The sequence below is a fragment of the Culex pipiens genome, chromosome 2 (assembly GCF_016801865.2).
Source record: "Culex pipiens pallens isolate TS chromosome 2, TS_CPP_V2, whole genome shotgun sequence".
In the NCBI taxonomy this organism is placed as follows: domain Eukaryota; kingdom Metazoa; phylum Arthropoda; class Insecta; order Diptera; family Culicidae; genus Culex; species Culex pipiens.
The window spans coordinates 123,691,971-123,707,511 of record NC_068938.1 but is presented as its reverse complement, the minus strand read 5'-3'; the positions used below and the strand labels follow the sequence as shown (position 1 = coordinate 123,707,511).

At 38.3% G+C, this 15,541-nt stretch overlaps 1 protein-coding gene across 10 annotated transcripts in view; it reads left to right on the top strand.

Moving 5' to 3' along the window:
• LOC120416662 (small conductance calcium-activated potassium channel protein) overlaps positions 1-15,541 on the top strand; it is a 441,654-nt gene that overhangs the window by 418,816 nt on the left and 7,297 nt on the right. For 8 of the 10 annotated variants that reach the window (XM_052707820.1, XM_052707818.1, XM_052707817.1 and 5 more), the window contains 5 exons: positions 905-1,015; positions 4,955-5,082; positions 14,875-14,944; positions 15,006-15,107; positions 15,164-15,336. In XM_052707820.1, coding sequence (XP_052563780.1) covers positions 905-1,015; positions 4,955-5,082; positions 14,875-14,944; positions 15,006-15,107; positions 15,164-15,336 — 584 coding nt within the window. Of the gene's footprint in view, positions 1-904; positions 1,016-4,954; positions 5,083-14,874; positions 14,945-15,005; positions 15,108-15,163; positions 15,533-15,541 lie in introns of those variants that run through there. The other 2 variants (XR_008212046.1, XR_008212047.1) reach the window with 2 other exon arrangements.

Genomic DNA, 15,541 nt, shown 5'->3' with positions numbered 1-15,541 from the left:
GTTCAGATTTATTGTTTAATTTTAAATAAAATCAGTATTGATCAGATTTACTATAAGTTTAAAATAGTAGTTTAGTGTTATCTTGAGAATAATTTTATATTAAATAACAACATAAAAACTGGATTTGTTCAAAGACTATTTGTTGGAGCATACAAAAAGTATATCACGTGTGCACAATAAACCCCAAAAATGAGATAGCATTCCTCCCATAACATATTAGCGAAATAAAAAGCAGATGATCTGGCGTGGATATCTCTCGAGATGAAGTTTTCACAGAGGAATTAGTTGCTGCCACATATAAATAAATAGATAAAACCATTTTGACTCACGTTTTTAGCTCTGCAACAATAATGCCACCACCACTCTTGCCTACCACCAACCAACACCTTATGAATGCACAATAAAACATAAACGTAGTTACGACTCACGTTTTCACAGCAAAGATTCAACTTCCAAAAAACAAACTTAACAATGAAGAAGAAGAAGATCCCCAACGCTGAGTGAAAATAGACCATCATCGTCCTTTAGACTACAATAGTCCGTTTGAAAGTGATATTTATATATACAACACACACTCCACTCATACTTTTTATAACAAGCAAATATTTTAACAAAAACATGAAGGGTGAAATTCAAATTCAAGTATTGTTTATTATTCATGCAATGTTTTGCTTTTCCATCTTCTTCTTTTTTCTCTCGTTTTTGCTCTTTTTCACTCCTCAAAATATCTCCTCCGAAACGATGCTGCTCGGGATGCCCAACCTGAAAATTCCACGCTGGACCACGGAATTTCGGCAACACCCCCTTCACCACTGCTCCACGTGGACCGGAAAACGGAAACCAACCAACTGCATCCAACTGGGATCCAACCGACCAACATTTTCACCCCCACAATCCAACACAGGGGGCCGGTTGTACCGCCCTGCTGGTGGCGGTCGTGTCCAGGAAGCTCGAGTTGACGCGGGCAGAAAAACACGTGCACAACTTCATGATGGACACGCAGCTGACGAAAAGGGTAAGTGCCGCTGCGAGTGCGGAGGATATCAATCAAATGGTGAAATTTTTTTTGGCATTTTTTTTTTTGTTGATGTGAGGAAAAATATTCCTCTGATCATTGCTGACATTGCTGACACTCGCTAATGGGATGTGTACACGGTTAGCGAGGTTGTAAAAACTGTTATTTACGACAAAGAATTGGGTGAAATAGTTCGCTATATCGCTAAGAAATCAAAATAATATTTTATTTAACAAGATGCAACTTTGGCCAGACATTCTGGAAACTGATACATTGTTTTTTTTCAATTTGTAAATATTTCACGAAGGAAAAGAATTCCTGCAAAACATACTCACATAATATTTTTAAAAAGCTGAATTTTGTTCCTAGAGCTTCGACTTTTTTGATCCGACTGCTGGATGCTTAGATTCAGCATGTTCAGACCGGGCAGACGGTAATAACAAAATTCATGCCATTTCAATAACATATACTGTTAAAATAACAGGAAGTGTTATGGAATATTCTTGCAAAATCCATTTTTGCATAAGAGGAGTTCAATAACAGTTTATATCATAATATCAAACTTTGTAATGGTCTGATATTGGTTGAAAGCCAAAACAACTTGAGAATAACATTTTTTTGTTATGGAAGAATAGAGATCTCCAAGGTTTCTCTCACGCACATCATCATTCTGAGCAGGCCTGCAAAATGTTTCCAACCCAGCGTACACATGAAGCAAACCAAAATGTCAGTTCACTGCTAGCATCTGACTGTAAGCCTACTGTGTCCGTTCAACCACTGCCGCCTGACTCGTGCCGGTCGGCTGCTGGAGAATGAGAGACGTGAAAAAATGAGCTACACTCACTCAATTCGTGTCATATGACTGACTCGTAAAATCCTCTCTAAACACTATTTTGACTATTTTTAAACAATTGAAGGGTTCTAGACTGTGCAAAACACTTAATACAACCATAACTTACATTCAAAATTACATTTCCACGCATAAATACCAACTTTTTGTGTAAAAACTTGTTTCTTTATGTGTGTGCGTGCAACGTCGAATGAGCGTTGGTCGACTACTGCCTCGCATTGCAACTGCTCAGTGAGCTAGGGCACTCACGACTGAGTCGGGTTTGTTTATGTCACGGTTTTGCGGTTCAGTGAATGGATCTGAAAAAATCGTGTATGCGTCGCCGATTTTCGCGTCAGGACCCCTGATATTTTCAGCTCTGATTCTGAGTGAGTATTTGTATTTGAAGTATTGTTTTGGTTTTGAACGATTGTGATTGGCTAAATTCCAAGCAGATGATTTTGTTTTCACTTTTTTACGCAGACATAGGCAAATCGGAAGATCAATCGTCTGTAAAAACCAGCTGTTTACCACGTGCTCGTGGTATAACAAAGAACACTGCTGATTTAGACAGACGAATCGTTCTACTCGATTTCCCTATGTCTGCGTGTAAATTATGTTACAAACTTACACACTTTCGCGCGTGGGTATCTCTATACCTCTATTTGTTATTGGGATGATCGGATTAGTTGTTAAAATAACAAAAAAAGAATAACAAAGATTTGTTCGAAGAATAACTCAAAATGTTATTAATCTGTTATTACAATAACAATTCAACAATAACAAAACTTGTTATAAATAACATAAAATGTTATTGGCCTAGTATTTTCAAATATCAAAAAACGTTATTCCCAAGTTATTTCCGTCTGCTCGGGATGTGTAATTTTAGTCACTTAATTCACGCTCATTTTTGAACTTTGAGTTTGTCTTACGTATAGACAAACAAATGCTGAAAGATTCAACCAAATCGGGCACCTCGATACAAACTTTGTCAAACTTAAGAAAAACTTTAAAACCAATTTTTTCATTTTTTTTCCAGAAATCATATTTTTTCAAAAACTCACTCACTAAAAAAATCCTCATCTAAGACATTTAAAAAATAAGAAAAAAGTTTTTTTTTGGAAATTTAACTTTGAGTACACAGAAAAAAAATCATGGTAATATTATATCTGGGAAGGGGTACATCTTTTATGTCAGAAAAAGGAGTAATTTTACCTTAGGAAATGTGTAATTTTACCACATTTCTGGTGTAATGACACTTTTTCAGTCTAAATTGAGGTAAAATTACATCATAAAAGAGGTAATATTCAACCTTCAAAAATTACACCTTCCAAATTTACATTATTTTTTTTTGTGTAATAAAAAGTAAAAGAAAGGATCAAGATTTTTTAGGTGTATCTTTTTTTCTAAACACGCAGTGATTCCACGTCAAACCAGCAGGTAGAGCGAGTTGTGGCGCTATAACCACGGCAAATAGTGTCCAGGGCATTCGTGGAAATACAATGTCCCATCCAAGAGGGTCCCGGAGTACCAAACCTTCTTAGCATGGTGCTCCCAACGAATACTACCAAAAATCTCGGAGCGTATGGTGGTGTGTCCCCACGCTTCTTCCTCCCCTGTCGATTCAAAATTGTGTTGTTGTTCGAACACTCAGTGCTCAAACTTAACCCAATTACGAATCATCTCTGCGATACGGCTTTACGCAGTAGGCCTGGCCGCTTTAACGCTTGTGTTGTTTCAATGCATTTCGATGGAATGGCGCACTACAAATGTTAATAAATGACAAGAAGAGTGCTGGGCGTCATCTAACCTAAGGCACTCTCCAGGATCCCTTCGAAAGATTGGCTGCGCTAGGGTCTGATTAGATTAGATTAGATTAGAAACACGCAGTGATTCCACGTCAAACCAGATCTTGCTGGTGCTCAAAAGTGCTCCGATTTGGATCAAGTTTGGCTTGGGAGTTCCTTGACCAAAATAAATAATAAAAATTTGTTATTTGGGTGGGTGTCAAATAAATGGCGTTTTATACGATTATCGCAAAAACCATTACATTTATGATAATATTTTACATAACATATACAAAAAATGCGAATGTTCATTCACAGGATTCTAAGATATGATATTCGAAAAAAAAATCAAACAGAGTTCGTTTTCCGTCCTTTATATCTTCTTCTATGACTCTTAGTCGACCTATCCACCTAAAATTTCATCATCTTTCTTCTAAAATTTGTGTCAGTTTTCACCGAAAAAGACCGATTAAAATTAAATCAACATCATTTCTCGGTGACCAAAACAATATGGGAATAAACAGTTTTTTTTTTTATATTTCTGTACCACAACCTCCCTTTTGATGCTTTTTAATCCTTTCGAATAAATTTGCATTCAAATAAAAAAAATAGTTATAACCCCTTTGCAAAATGCAGAAAACTTAAAATATTTCAAACAATTAGGCAGCCTCCACACCTGTCAAGTTTAGTCTTACGTTTTAATAAAATTACAGTCAGAATTCCTATTATTGTTAGTCATTTACTTTGACAAATGTGAGTGTTTCTAAATAATTAATGAAAGCTTAAAAATGTACAAAATTGCAAGTAAAATCTCAAGTTCAGATCCATAACTCGTATTTTACTGCAAAAGATTTCATCTGGTCCACGAAGCTTGTGAATAATGTTCCATATTACATACAATTCAAACAACTCGTTTTTCACCACGCTCGGCCTCCGATAAGGTGCAAATCGAACGTCTGACAATCGAACCAAACCAAGATTCGTTTCGGCAGTCAGCCCCAGCACCTCGGGGGCATGCAAAGCCCAAAGTTAAGCGTCTGTGGCAGAAGAAATTCCCCCAAACCGGAAACCATTCACACGTTCCTCGAATCTGACTTCGGAGAAGAGGCGCTATCGAGATAAACGAATCCTACAGGAAGTGATTTTTCCTCCCCTCCTTTTTTTCTATTTTTCGGTAATCTTTGTAACTTTTTGGGAGCTACTACGTGATGCTAATGATGATCATTCGGCATTTTAAAGGGGTGGTGATTTGGGAAGTTGTTTAAAGCATATTTCGATTTATGATTATGATCGCACTAACAAACAATTTTTCTTCAATTTCAGCTGAAAAATGCGGCAGCTAATGTACTTAGGGAAACCTGGCTGATTTACAAACACACACGATTAGTGAAACGAGTCAATCCAGGACGAGTACGAACGCATCAGAGGAAGTTCCTGTTAGCAATCTACGCGTAAGTACACAGAAAAAAAAATCATGGTAAAATTACATCTGGGAAGGGGTACATCTTTTATGTCAGAAAAAAGGTGTAATTTTACCTATAGAAATGAGTAATTTTACCACATTTCTGGTGTAGGGTAGGGTAGTCATCAATGAGACACTTTTGGTTTTCTATTTTCAAAGATTTTTCTCATTTTTTCATCAGCATGTTTTAATGAGCTTTTTGTTGCATTTTCTTTCTTTTAATGTGTTCTAACAATGACCAAAATATGAGATCGATCCGACATCTACAGCCAGAGTTATTCAACTGTCTCATTGTAGACGCACTTGGCAGGAACAATGAGACAGCTGGGGAACAATGAGACACACTACGAAAATCAAGATTTTTCTAGTAAAACATCATGTTTTTGTATTGTTCCATTGCAGGTAACTTGCCTTGAACATTTTAGAGCAATTTTACCAACATGAAACTTTAATTAACAAAAGTTATACTAAAAAGTATTTAAATTTGGTAAAATCCGTATATTTATACCAAATAACTTTGTATTTTTGTTTGAATGAAGTTAAAACTCTATAAATATGCCAAAAATCACTTTTAGTTCATGTTTTGAAAGATTTCCATAGATTTTGAAAAGTTTAATGAAGAAAAATCAAAGTGTCTCATTGTTACCCATGAGCTGAAATGAGTGGGGAACAATGAGACAGTCCTGGATACTGGGTATATTCTAAATTTTGGCCAAACCTAATAAAAGGACATTGTAGCCCAACTCAATCCCTATGGAACGTCGAAAGAAATTTGAAGAAATATTAGTTTTGGTGTTAATGGCAGCCTACGAGCGAAAAAGTAATGTTTGTCCATAATTTACTTTTACACCCCAGAATCAAACATTTATGAATAACTTTGCAAGGGAGCGTCCATAACCAAAGCCACTATAATGGCAGACGTGTATCCAGTAGACACACCTTTCCCCCAAATATGAGCCTGATTGGTTGAAACTACGACTTGTGAGAGCCATTTTATCATTGTTCCCCGTGTCTCATTGATGACTACTCTACCCTAATGTCACATTTTCAGTCTAAATTGAGGTAAAATTACATCATAAAAGAGGTAATATTCAACCTTCCAAAATTACTGCTTCCAAATTTACATTATTTTTTTCTGTGTACATTAATCCAACAAACACTCATAAAACAACCTCATAATTAGAGTACGATGATTTAGTGGTTAGGGTTAAGCAATGTACTAGTTTGTAATTAAACCTACCCAAACAACATTTGTTCCCGACAAACTGTGGATATCATCCAGGTTTCATACCCCCAGTGCCAATGTCACTGGCTAATAATTTCACTTTATCACCCAAAAGGCAGCGAGTTGATGCGTACGATTACGACTTTCATAAATCCGTGCCAAATTTATGGAGAAAACGCACATTAAATCGTGTGCGCGGACGCGTTGTGATCATCCATAAAACCCGCGCCAAATTGTTTATTACAGGACACACACAGGACTTCCGTCGGCAGGGCAGTTGAGCGATAAACTTTTAAACCACCGTTATGGACGCTCTTTGAACTGGCAAGGCTCGCATTTTGAATCCTTGACCGCGTTGACCTATTTTTGAGTGGGGAGAGTATTTAAAAGCGCGAGGTGCGAGCAATTAAATTATACTGATTAATTAAGTCCTGTCCTGTGGGTTAATTTTCCCAAACCAAGCCATTTCACTTTTAGTTTGGTTCTTAAAAAATATGAATTGCTAAAAATATTTAAAACTTAAGCAACAGGATGTAAAAAAAATCACAAAATTGCCGATTTTTTCTTAATAACCTTTATTTCACAAAAGTTCAATTTCCCAAAATAAGTATTGTTTTATATGTTTCCAATAAATTTGTCTAAAAGACACTGAAGATTGGACCACTGATTGCTGAAATATTGTACCGTCACTTCCTTAATGGACTCGGTCGTTGAAAACCCGTCGATATAGGCGGCTGGTCAGATGACGTCCACCCAGTCAACTCAATCGAAATTCTGAAACGGAATTCAATTCGAATCGTTTACGTATTCCGTTTTAAACGTAACAACCGATTCCATGTACGTACCGGTTGTTGCGTTTGAAACGGAATACATAAACGACTCGAATGGAATTCCGTTTCAGAATTTCGAATGAGTTTACTGAACAGCAGCAGCTTTAATGACAAACAAACGGAACACGTGATCGCATGATGGCAGCATCGAGCCAGAATATTGGGATGATCATATGATTGAAATCGAAATATTTTTCAAGAAAAATATTATTTTGCCAACATGATAAAAAAAAATGCTAGAATGATGGAGAAGTGTTTGCATTAGAGAACCTTCAAAGGGAAATGACATGGCACTCAAACACAACAAAACTCGCTCTCCCGTCTCTTTCCCGCTCATGTGCTTTTAAACGAAAGAACTCAATTTTGACAAGTAATTCAATCGCTGCACTGAGTGACGACGCTTCTCTATCAGGTTCTCTAGTTTGCATTGTTGGTATTCTCGCGCTCTCCCGTGAAAAAATCCTCTCTCTCGAGTTCTCGCCGCGAGTCTCGAGTTGCCGAGAGAAACTCACTGATTGCCCGTGCTCTCCTCCGCTCGCGAACGAGCCAGAATTGCCCGTTCGCGAGAAGTTGAACTTGTTAGAAACGAACAAAAAAAACAACACAGCGATTGAAGTTACACCTCTATAGTAGAGAACCTGAGAGAGAAGCGTCGTCACTCAGTGCAGCGCTTGAATTACTTGTCAAAATTGAGTTCTTTCGTTGAAAAGCACATGAGCGGGAAAGAGACGGGAGAGCGAGTTTTGTTGTGTTTGAGTGCCATGTCATTTCTCTTTGAAGGTTCTCTACTCTATACCATCGCCTGGTTTGCATTCATAACTCTGATAAACAAATTGCTAGCTTGGGACAAACGGCTAGCACGAGGCGCTCGCGAGAGCGAGAACGCGAACGAAAATGCGAGCGCGAGCGAGAAGAGAAAAGTACTACAAGTTTGTCCTTCGCTCGCGAGCGAGAAATGCTTTCCATCTTCTCGCTCGAATTCCAACACTGATGTGTTAGAAAATAAAAATTGTCAGCCAAAATTTTTCTTTGAATTGAACACAAAAAGTTGGCACCCTTAACCCTATCCCTGACCGTTTAGAACGACCTCGAAGGATGCTAGAAATTCCAGCTATTAGCTAAATCCACGATAAAAAAAACAATAAATTTTTAAGTTTTTTTTTGTCCTCTCTAAAACATGTAAAAAAATAAGAATTTTGTGATTTTTTTTTTGTGAAAAAAAGTTAAAATCAGCAATGTTTTGTTATGAGCAGTTTTCAATAATTCACATTAAATTTCAAGTGCTTTTGCATTATGTAAATTAAAAAAAAAATAATAATAATATTCGATATTTTGCCAAAATTTGTGCAATCCTGAAATAATGGGTGACCGAGCCACGTAGCCCAGTGGTAACGCTTCCGCCTCGTAAGCGGTAGATCGGGGTTCAAATCCCGGCTCGGACCAACACAACTGGTGATCTTTTCCCTTCTGGATTCGATTGCTTAGTAAAGGGAAGGTAGTGTATCGTCACAAACTGGACCATACCACGACACCTTAGGAAGACAACCTATGGAATGTTAACATTAACATTAAGTTGATTAATAAACTGTCACTGAATCCACTTTGTAAATGCCGGCCCCGATACTCTTCACGGGTGTTCCCCTCAGGAACAGGGAAAGATTTACTTTACTAAGCGAAATAAGTACATAACGAGTACATTCTGTTTTGTGCGGCCATCCCGGGAATTCCCGGGACAAAAATCCCAGGATTTTTCCAAAACCGGGAATTGCCAAATCCCGGGATTTTTCATATTTTGTCCCGGGAAACCCCGAAATTGAAAACAAACCAAATTTTGATCTTGAAATTCAGATTTAGTTGTGTAAATAGATCAACAGTTAAATATTTAGTAATCGAGAATTTAAAAGCATTAAAATTGTTAAAATTTTAGTTTACCGATCCGCAAAATGCTTTGTGTCTTAAGAGGCAGTATTTGTAAATTCTGCTCGGTTTGTTCTAGAGGTCGTATCGAGGTGCTCCGATTTGGATAAAACTTTCAGCGTTTGTTTGTCTATACATGAGATGAACTCATGTCAAATATGAGCCCTCTACGACAAAGGGAAGTGGGGTAAAACGGGCTTCGAAGTTTGAGGTCCAAAAAACCTAAAAAATCTTAAAATTGCTCGCATTTCCGTAAAACTTCATCAATTCCAACTCTCGTAGATGCATTTGAAAGGTCTTTTGAAGCACTTCAAAATGGGCCATAGACATCCAGGATCGGCTTGACTTTTTCTCATAGCTTTTGCAAATTACTGTTAAAAATTGATTTTTTTTAAACCAGCTTCCAACACCCATACTCCCATAGGTCAAAAGATAGGTAATTTCATGGACTATAAGCCTACGGTATTAACTTTTTGGCCAATCGCAGTTTTTCTCATAGTTTTTCGATTTTTCTACAACAAACATTTTACAACGTTAGTTTTTGCCCTGTAGGCCTCCATAGCGGCACTTTTTTGTCTCAATTTTATCATATCCGGATACCTCGGTAAATTTCACGTTAGTTAGAAGTATTGGAGTGGTAAATTTGATTTAAAAAATAATTAAATAAAACATTTTTGTAAAAAGAAATAGATCTTTTTTACTCTGTGATCAATACGTCAAATGCTGTATCAAGTAGGCGAAAACCTGTTTCACCCCAAATCCAACAAATTGTTAAAAAATATTTTAATTCATTCTAAATGGCAATTTTTCCAATCAAATTTACCACTCCAATACTTCTAACTAACGTGAAATTTTCCGAGGATTCCGAATATGACAAAATTGAGACCAAAAAGTGCCGCTATGGAGGCCTACAGGGCAAAAACTAACGTTGTAAAATGTTTGTTGTAGAAAAATCGAAAAACTATGAGAAAAACTGCGATTGGCCAAAAAGTTAATACCGTAGGCTTATAGTCCATGAAATTACCTATCTTTTGACCTATGGGAGTATGGGTGTTGGAGGCTGTTGCAAAAAGATATCAAGGTTTTAAAAAAATCATTTTTTAGCAGTAATTTGCAAAAGCTATGAGATAAAGTTAAGCCGATCCTGGATTTCAATGGCACATTTTGTAGTGCTTCAAAAGACCTTTCAAATGCATCTACGAGAGTTGGAATTGATGAAGTTTTACGGAAATGCGAGCAATTTTAAGATTTTTTAGGTTTTTTTGACCTCAAACTTCGAAGCCCGTTTTACCCCACTTCCCTTTGTCGTAGAGGGCTTGAATTTGGCATGAGTTCATCTCATGTATAGACAAACAAACGCTGAAAGTTTCATCCAAATCGGAGCACCTCGATACGACCTGTTACACATTGGTGAAAAACTCGCTCTTAAATATTTTCTATGAAATTTTATTTATTTAAAAGAGACTTAGTATATTACGTATATTTATGACTTTAAACTTGAACAAAGTATTATATTTAAATAACTTTTCATCAAAAACCGGCATCTGGAGCAAATCAGGACAATAGTAACGAATTAAGACAGCTGCTTAAACTATTTCTTTTTAAAATAATGTTTGATTTCGGTTACAACAGGAACAGAACAAAACAATTAGTTTACCGATTTCCAGATGTATTGCTCTAAAATCTCCTGTATGTATGTATGTGTGCAACCGAATTGAGTTGTTTCCATGTAGTTTTAGATTTTAACATTCTATACATGCAAATTAATCGCATAGGCATTTGGAAGGTGTTAGCTCTGCCGAGCTTCGGTAACCCATTTCTACGCTGGCTAGCCGAGCGCGAGGTATCTCAGCTTTCATCAACAAGTCCCGCCCAGAACAACGTTTGCATCAATCGGATTTTAACGTTATTTAGAACTTCCGAACCCTTGTCAAATGGGCAAAAACCCAGCGCGTATATAGTTGTTGATAGTAACAGTATTCTCAATTCCAATCATAGCTCACCAAGCCGCAATGGCCTAGTGGTTAGCATTTTGCCTACCAAGTCCAAAGTCCTAAGTTTGCCTACCAAGTCCAAAGACTGTAGTCCGGATTTTCCCCAGTTGGTGGTAGTGACTTAAAACTAATTTTTAATATATGTTTTAAATATAAAACATAAAATTCTAAACTTATCCAAGGTGTTACATTGTCTGGTATAATTTTATTTCTTGTTGTTTTGGACAGTTTCAATGAAATTGTTTAAGCCTATGTAACCATGTTATATAAATAAATAAATAAATAAATAAATAAATAAATAAAAGAAATATATTAAAATTTTGGTTCATTTTGGTTTGGAATTTACCACATTTTTTTAAAATGTGTTTTAAACTATTTTAAGAAAGCTTATCACCAATTAATAGATTTGACCTAATTCTATGCTTAAAGCTAGAAAAACGTAACAAATATAATGAAAACAAAGATTTTGCGACTGCTTCAAAAACTTTCCGCGATCCCAGGAATTTCCGGGATTCAAAAAATATTTTTCCCTTTTCCCATGAAATTCAAAACCCGGGAAAATCACACGCCCTAATTATGTTTATCTTTACCGATCATATTGTTACCATGCATACAAGTGAGTAGAGTAGAATGAATTAAAGCATTTCAAAAGTGTTTCAATCTTCTTGTTTATTGAATTATGGTGACGATAACCGAAATTGAACCATTCTTCACCAAGTACATCAATGAATTCAAGTTATTGCAATAAATTACAAACCAATTTTTTTAAGTTTCAATTTTTTGCCGCAAAAAGCAGATAAATAGAAACTTTATCGGGACTGGCAACACCAGCTAGCAACAGTCAACTGTTCGGAGCTCCTCAAACTTTTCGATTTTTTCGCCGTAATTAACAGTGTTTACCCGCGAGTTTGCTGCTCCAGCATGCCAAGGGCCGGCCGTGGCCGTGGCAGTTCGAGTGCGGCCTCGAAAAACCCGCGAAGTTCATCTACCGGCAGAGTGCAGAAAGGTAAACATACCAACGCCGCATCGACCGCCATCGCGCACGGGAGCGTGCCCGGTGACGTCACCGATCCTTCTTTTTTACACGTGTCATACCGTCCACGTGAGTCCCCAGTACGGACGAGACAATCGACCCGGGCATCCGGAAGTACTTCCGACCAGCAGCAGCAGCAGCAGTCCACCAGCACTACGACAACAACCACTTCCAACGTTCCCACCAGCAACGAATTTGAGATGCTGAGTGGAGAAGAAAACAACACCGCCAGTGACAGCAGCAGTGCTGGCGACGACGATGACGATGATGAACTTGCGCGCAAGCAAGGAAAGCAGAAAAAGTGTAACTCTCCGAAGGAACGACGACCACCTCCAATTTTTGTTTTGGATACGTTGGCGGACGATATTGACGAGTTGCTTGAGGGACTCCAATAATGTCTTAAAATTAGTAAAACTTCGGTGCAAGTGATTACGCATACAAAACAGAATTTCGACTTGGTAGTGAAGAAGTTGAAGTTGCGAAACTTCAAATTCTTCACATTTGACCCAGCAGAGAAGGTCCCAGTGAAGATCGTCCTTCAGGGATATCCGGACCGCCCGATCTCCGACCTGGAAGAACACCTGTCGGGCGTCAAGGTTAAGCCTCGAGAGGTTAAGGTGCTCTCGAAATCGACAACGGTGACAGGTACGTACACATTGTACCTCCTGTACTTCGATCGTGGGTCGGTCAAAATCCAGGACCTACGGCAGATCAAAGCACTGGACGGCTTCTTCGTGACGTGGCGATTCTACACGAAGAATCCGACCGACGCAGCGCAATGCCACCGTTGTCAAAAATTCGGACACGGTTCAAGAAACTGTAATCTTCCGCCCCGGTGCGTTAAGTGCGGTGAGACCCACTTCACCGAAAGGTGCAATCTTCCGCGGAAAGACAAGCTGGGGGAAAACGCCCAGCAGCACAAAGCGCGCGTCAAGTGTGCGAACTGTGGTGGAAACCACACGGCGAATTTCCGTGGCTGTGCCGCGCGGAAAAAGTACCTCGAGGAGCAGGACAAGAAGAAGAAAGCGCCAGCGTCCCGCCAACCTCCAAAGACTTCGAGCACGAACGCTGCAGCAGCTGGCGGCGGAGCGGTTCCATCGACCAACCCAGCGTTCCCTCCCGGTTGGGGAGGTTCGTACGCTAGAGTAGCCGCTTCTGGGAGCGGTACTTCACCGGGACAAGCAGACGTTACCGGAGATGATCTCTTCACGCTTCCCGAGTTTTTCGCTCTTGCTGGAGAGATGCTCACGCGCTATCGTGCCTGCCGGAACAAGGCAGAACAATTCCAAGCTCTGAGTGAGCTTATGATGAAGTATATCTACAACGGATAAGCTGCCTTGTGCAGCGAAGTTTTTCGACGTCAAAAGACAAAACAAACTGTGATCTAGTTTTAAGCTTTTCTATCTCTATCCTTTTCCTTAGCAAATTTAGAAGGTTTTTTTAAAATAATTTTTCCTTCTGTTGGCAAATCCATTGTTAGAATATCCAATTACATCAAAATGAACTATAGTACAAATCATAGTTGAAAGGTACTCCAAAACTCTATTAGGTTATAAGATTTACGAAATTGTGAATTGATTATTTACTAATAAAAACTAATTGAATTGAATTGAAATAGAAACTTTAAAAATTAAGTTACAGCAATGCTAGAAAGTTATGCCTTCTTTATTTCGAAACCATTTTTTGTTACATAACTATGGCTTGTAAAAATAATAATGGCAAACCGCGCGGTTTGCCTTATGAGATTCGGCCTTTTGAGCATTCGGCCTTTTGGGCTTCGGCCTTATGAGAATTCTGAGAATTTCGAGTAATTCGGCCTTTTGATTTTTTGCCTTTTGGGATTCGGCCTTTCGTAGGAGACCCATACTTTCAAAAGTTATTTGTAGAGTATAATTTCAATTTCAATAGAGTTAACTTAATACCAACTAAAATAAACAATTTAAGCCTTAAGGCCGTTGCAAATATTTTTTTAAGTGTATGTCCCTCGCCTCTGACCAAAGTCGAGGAGGTGTTTTAAAATGCATTATACACCTGTACAGTTGTTTTGCAATGATTAGTTTCCAAAATATCTAAGTATTGACGAAAATTGTATTTTTTGCGAATTTCATAAAAATTCAAAATATTTTTAATCCAGCCCAAACATGCTAAATGTGATTATCAATACAGAAAAATGCATTTTAGATTGTTCTATTTTCATTAAAATGTTGAAGTATTTAAAAAAAAATTGCCCCCTGATTTTTCGGACATATTTTGAAGAGAGAGGGGGGTGACATAAACTTTAAAAAATATTTGCAACGGCCTACTTTTGTGTCTACAAGACAAAAATATGTGTTCCTACACTGCCTATAATTCAAAATTCGGCTATTATGCCAAATCAAGTTTTCCGAGAAAAACGCGTTTTAGTGTTTATCACAAAATCTCCGTCAAGGCAATTTCCCATAAGAGTGGCATATTAGCCGTTTAGTTTTTCGCATCGGCAGCCAAGTCTGAACACTATTTCAGTGAAATTCAAGTTCTAGAAGATGCGTTGGAACATCCTCTACCATATCTTGTTTTTGCCAAAAGTGGATATTAGCCGTTTTTTCAATAGTGGGCAGTACAAGAGATTCAGCTCCAAAATATATTAAAATTAGGGATTGTAAGCGTGAAGTTTGAAACTAAAATAATTTAACTAGATAATACCCAAATATTTAGAATTATTGTAGAATTTATTATGAAGCTAGTTCCAGCTCTTATAACTTCAACACGTTTATAAACCACAATCCACTTCTACTCGTTTCAGGCTACGAAAGGTAAAAATGGACCAACGAAAACTGATGGACAACGCCAACACCATAACGGATATGGCAAAAGTGCGTTCGGCAGATCTTTTTAACTCAAATCAACATTACTAACTAACCGATCTTCTTGCAGACCCAAAACACGGTATATGAGATAGTGTCGGACATGTCAACCCGGCAGGACACCCTGGAGGAACGCATCACCAGCCTCGAGGACAAGTTGCAATCTATTCAGGTTGGTTGGGCTCTTTATTAGGGTGATCTAGTTTAAAGGTGTCTGTTTTGTTTTAGACACAAATCGAAAATCTTCCCGACATGCTGACGCGCTGCCTGACGCAACACCAGGAGCGCATGGACCAGCGGAGGAACTTTTTGCACCCGGACGCGGCCGTAACCGGGTCGTCGTCCGGTCTGCCAACGCCGGCGCCTCCGCTCGGTTCCCCGATGATGTTACCGCACTCCAGGTACCGTGAAGCATGCCGCAATAATTTCCTATTCTCGTAGAAGCTGCCTGCGCATAAAAATACAACAGCTACTACTACTACTAACTACTACTGACCACATGAAAAACACACAAAAGATCAAAGTCCCCAAAGTCCCCGATCCTCGAGCTCTCAACCCAGGCTTGTAATCAAACTAGTAATCAGTCACCACACACGTGTACGTGTT